Source organism: Triticum aestivum, chromosome 7A, assembly GCF_018294505.1.
Source record: "Triticum aestivum cultivar Chinese Spring chromosome 7A, IWGSC CS RefSeq v2.1, whole genome shotgun sequence".
Lineage (NCBI taxonomy): Eukaryota > Viridiplantae > Streptophyta > Magnoliopsida > Poales > Poaceae > Triticum > Triticum aestivum.
This window is the reverse complement of record NC_057812.1, coordinates 699,211,720-699,215,214: the sequence shown is the minus strand read 5'-3', so window position 1 is coordinate 699,215,214 and position 3,495 is coordinate 699,211,720. Positions and strand designations below refer to the sequence as shown.

The window sequence follows — 3,495 nt, the reverse complement described above, 5'->3', positions numbered from 1 at the left end:
ATATAATATGTTAAAATTGAAGTTACGGTTTAAAAGATACAAATAATTTAGAAAATCATTTGGTTTGACTCAAATATATTCCAAACCATATTTAAAAATACTTAATAGGTAAAAATAATCTCATATTCATATTCTACATATTTTTCTAATCAAATTTCATATATAACATGTTTAAATCGGAGTTACGGTTTAAAAGATATGGATGATTTTAAAAAGCATTTGTTTGACTTAAATATGATCCGTGGATGAATTACCTAAAACATCAGGGGGGGTTTTCAAAAATATAAAATAATGATTCGGGTGTGACTTAAATCCGGACGGCGGGTTGATTTCAAGAAAAGACAGAGACTTTTGTGTAAAATACGAAAATAATGATTTGTTTTAACTTAAAACAGGACCGCGGGTTGAATTCTCTGAAATAGAGGGACTTTCCTAAAAAATGCCATGACGGACGAAATAAACCCAATTTACTTTATTATTAGGTAAAGATAACATGCTAAACAGGTTTTGAGGTTACAATATTGGTGTCTAGTGGCATTTTTTAGCATGTGCCTAACAGAGCGACGACATTTTTCAGCAGTGCAAACTCCTAGTGGCAAAACCGACTAGCGGGACACGACTAGTGGTATAAATGATAAAACTCTATTTGTAAAGTTATAAAGTTAGATAGATGCACCTGGACGTACCAAGCCTTTGACGCCATGTTGTGTTTTGCCCAAAATGCAACACGACGATGGTAAGAGCGCATTCACTCGTACCTCACGGTCGTCCCATGCTTTTTGAAAAACCCTAGAGCCGTTGCTGATGCTAGAGCGCGCCTGATGACCTTCGTGGGTTTAGGGTCGACATGGCAGGATGACTAAATCTATTCACCAGAAAGGAGTTCACAAGGAGTAAAAACAAACAGGGAGGAGTTCATATTTTCCTCACTCTCCCGCCCCCTCTCTCCCCTTCTCCAAAGTCCAAAACAAAACCCTTCTCCGTCTTTTGTAACAAACGCACGCAAATCTGTAGCACTCGTCTCCAACAAACAAGCCCTATCCGCGTCGGAAAACCAGAAACAAACCCTATCCCACCCACCCACCTCCAAGAAACCAGCAACAAATCTCCTCCACGATCGCCAGCAGCCAGCTGATCGATCTCGGCCGGGCGCATATATATGGGCGCCCATACACTGTGCATGGACACCAACCCAGTCGACACCAGTAACCCAAGCAGCCGCGCGCCTGCAGCCATGGCCACTTCGCCGTCGAGCAGCTTGCTGCGCGTGCTCCTCCTCGCCGCCGCCGTCGCGGTGGTGGCCGCGAGGCACCACCACCCCGGGTTCGAGAAGATCTTCGAGGTGCAGGAGGCGGACCGGGTGGAGATGCTGCCGGGGCAGACGGAGCAGGTGGGCTTCCGGCACTACTCCGGCTACGTCACGGTGAACGAGACCCACGGCCGCGCCCTCTTCTACTGGCTCTTCGAGGCCACCCACGACGTCGCCAAGAAGCCCCTCGTCCTCTGGCTCAACGGAGGTAGATTAAATATTACTTTGTTTAGTAGATGCGATCTAGCTAATCAGTGTACACTTAGTTACTCGATCCATTTCATTCCATTGAGTTCCATGCATGAGATGAAACTAATATTGGATAATCTCAGGGCCTGGATGCTCGTCCGTGGGGTATGGAGCTATGATGGAGCTTGGCCCCTTCTTGATCCAGAAGGGAAAGCCCGAGATTGCCTTGAATCCCCACTCATGGAACAAAGGTACGCACTAGTTACATCTATTACCAAGCAAATCATGTAGTAATAATTGTTCATTCCGATTGATTAATCGTGCACCATTGTTCTCTTTGATGACTGTTGAACAGAGGCAAACATGCTGTTCTTGGAGTCCCCTGCCGGCGTGGGCTTCTCCTACACCAACACCACCGCCGATCTCGGCCATTTTGGCGACAACCTCACTGGTAGGCCAAGATAATTGCCAATTAGTTATAGATCTAATTAATCATCATTCCTTTCATGGCATTAAGAGGTATGACAATTAATCGGATCTCATCTTGCTTTGTGACAGCCCATGACGCATACTCTTTCCTCGTGAACTGGCTGGACAAGTTCCCTCAGTTCAAGGGCCACGACCTGTACATCGCCGGCGAGAGCTACGCCGGGCACTACGTCCCCCAGCTCGCCGAGAAGATCGTCCACATGAACAAGAAGGCGTCGCGGGCTCACAAGGTCAACCTCAAGGGGATCCTGATCGGCAACGCCGCCATCGACGCCAGCTCCGACGACCGCGGCCTGGTCGACTACGCCTGGGACCACGCGGTGGTCTCGGATGGGATCTACACCGCCGTCAAGAACAACTGCAAGTTCCCCGACGACGGCATGGAGAGCGACGCCTGCGACAACGCATGGAACGACTTCTTCAACGCCATGAACGACATCGACCTTTACAGCCTCTACACCCCCGCCTGCACCAAATCCATGGTCAACTCCACCAACTCCTCCCCCCGCCGCCGCTCCAAGCTCGCCGGCACCGGCACGCCGCTGGGGAAGCTGCACCGCGGCGGCAGGCCCTACTACAACGCCTACGACCCCTGCGGGGACTACCACATCCTCGACTACCTGAACCGCGCCGACGTGCAGAAGGCGCTGCACGCCAACGTCTCCGGCGCAATCCCGTACCGCTGGGAGCCGTGCAGCGACGCGCTGACCAACTGGACGGACGCGCCGGCGTCGACCCTGCCGGCCATCGGCAAGCTGGTGAAGGACGGTATCCGGGTGTGGGTCTTCAGCGGCGACACCGACGACCGCGTGCCGGTGACCTCGACGCGGCTCGCGCTGAAGAAGCTCGGGCTCGCGACGAAGAAGGGGTGGAGGGAGTGGTTCACCAGCGACCAGGTGGGCGGGTACACGGTGGTCTACGACGGGCTCACCTTCGTCACCGTGCGCGGCGCCGGACACATGGTGCCCATGATCACGCCGGTGCAGGCCAGGCAGGTCTTCGCGCACTTCCTCACCGGCGAGGAGCTCTCCGCCAAGGCCATCGTCGCTTAGTTAGTTCGTTCATTAGCACCCACTGCGTGCTTAGAGATCGTTTGATTTATCAGTTAGCTAGGTTCGATTCCTAGTTCAGATTAGAGCTCAAAACTTGTGAGCTGAAAATTAGTTCGAGTTTTTTTCTCTCTCCAAAAAGAGCTCATTACCTGTTGAGCTTTTCCCACTTAATTAATAGGACATGTGATCTCCTTGGTTAGTTCTTGCGTTTGATCTTGCGTTTTGTTTGATCTTGCGTTTCAATGTGCTTAACTAGTTGCGTGCAATTCGGCCAAAGCCTAAAATTTTTAAAAAAACTGTACAATTTCAGGTTTCGAAATGCCATAACTATCCAATCGCATACTTCAAACCTAGAGTTGCGCTAGAATTTTTTTTACGTGCAAATGTAGTTTCAAAAGGTGCAGCTGCAACAAAATTGCACATCTCTTAATCCTAAAGTTGTTTAAAATGAGTATA

At 49.9% G+C, this 3,495-nt stretch overlaps 1 protein-coding gene across 1 annotated transcript; it reads left to right on the top strand.

Annotated features, from left to right (window-relative positions):
* The first annotated feature begins 1,174 nt into the window (after window positions 1-1,174).
* On the top strand, window positions 1,175-3,238 carry LOC123154963 (serine carboxypeptidase-like 34). The gene is made up of 4 exons (XM_044573553.1): window positions 1,175-1,517; window positions 1,642-1,749; window positions 1,854-1,949; window positions 2,057-3,238. The coding sequence occupies exons 1-4, from the start codon at window positions 1,181-1,183 to the stop codon at window positions 3,037-3,039; spliced, it is 1,524 nt and encodes a 507-aa protein (XP_044429488.1). The 5' UTR covers window positions 1,175-1,180; the 3' UTR covers window positions 3,040-3,238.
* Window positions 3,239-3,495: the final 257 nt, after the last annotated feature.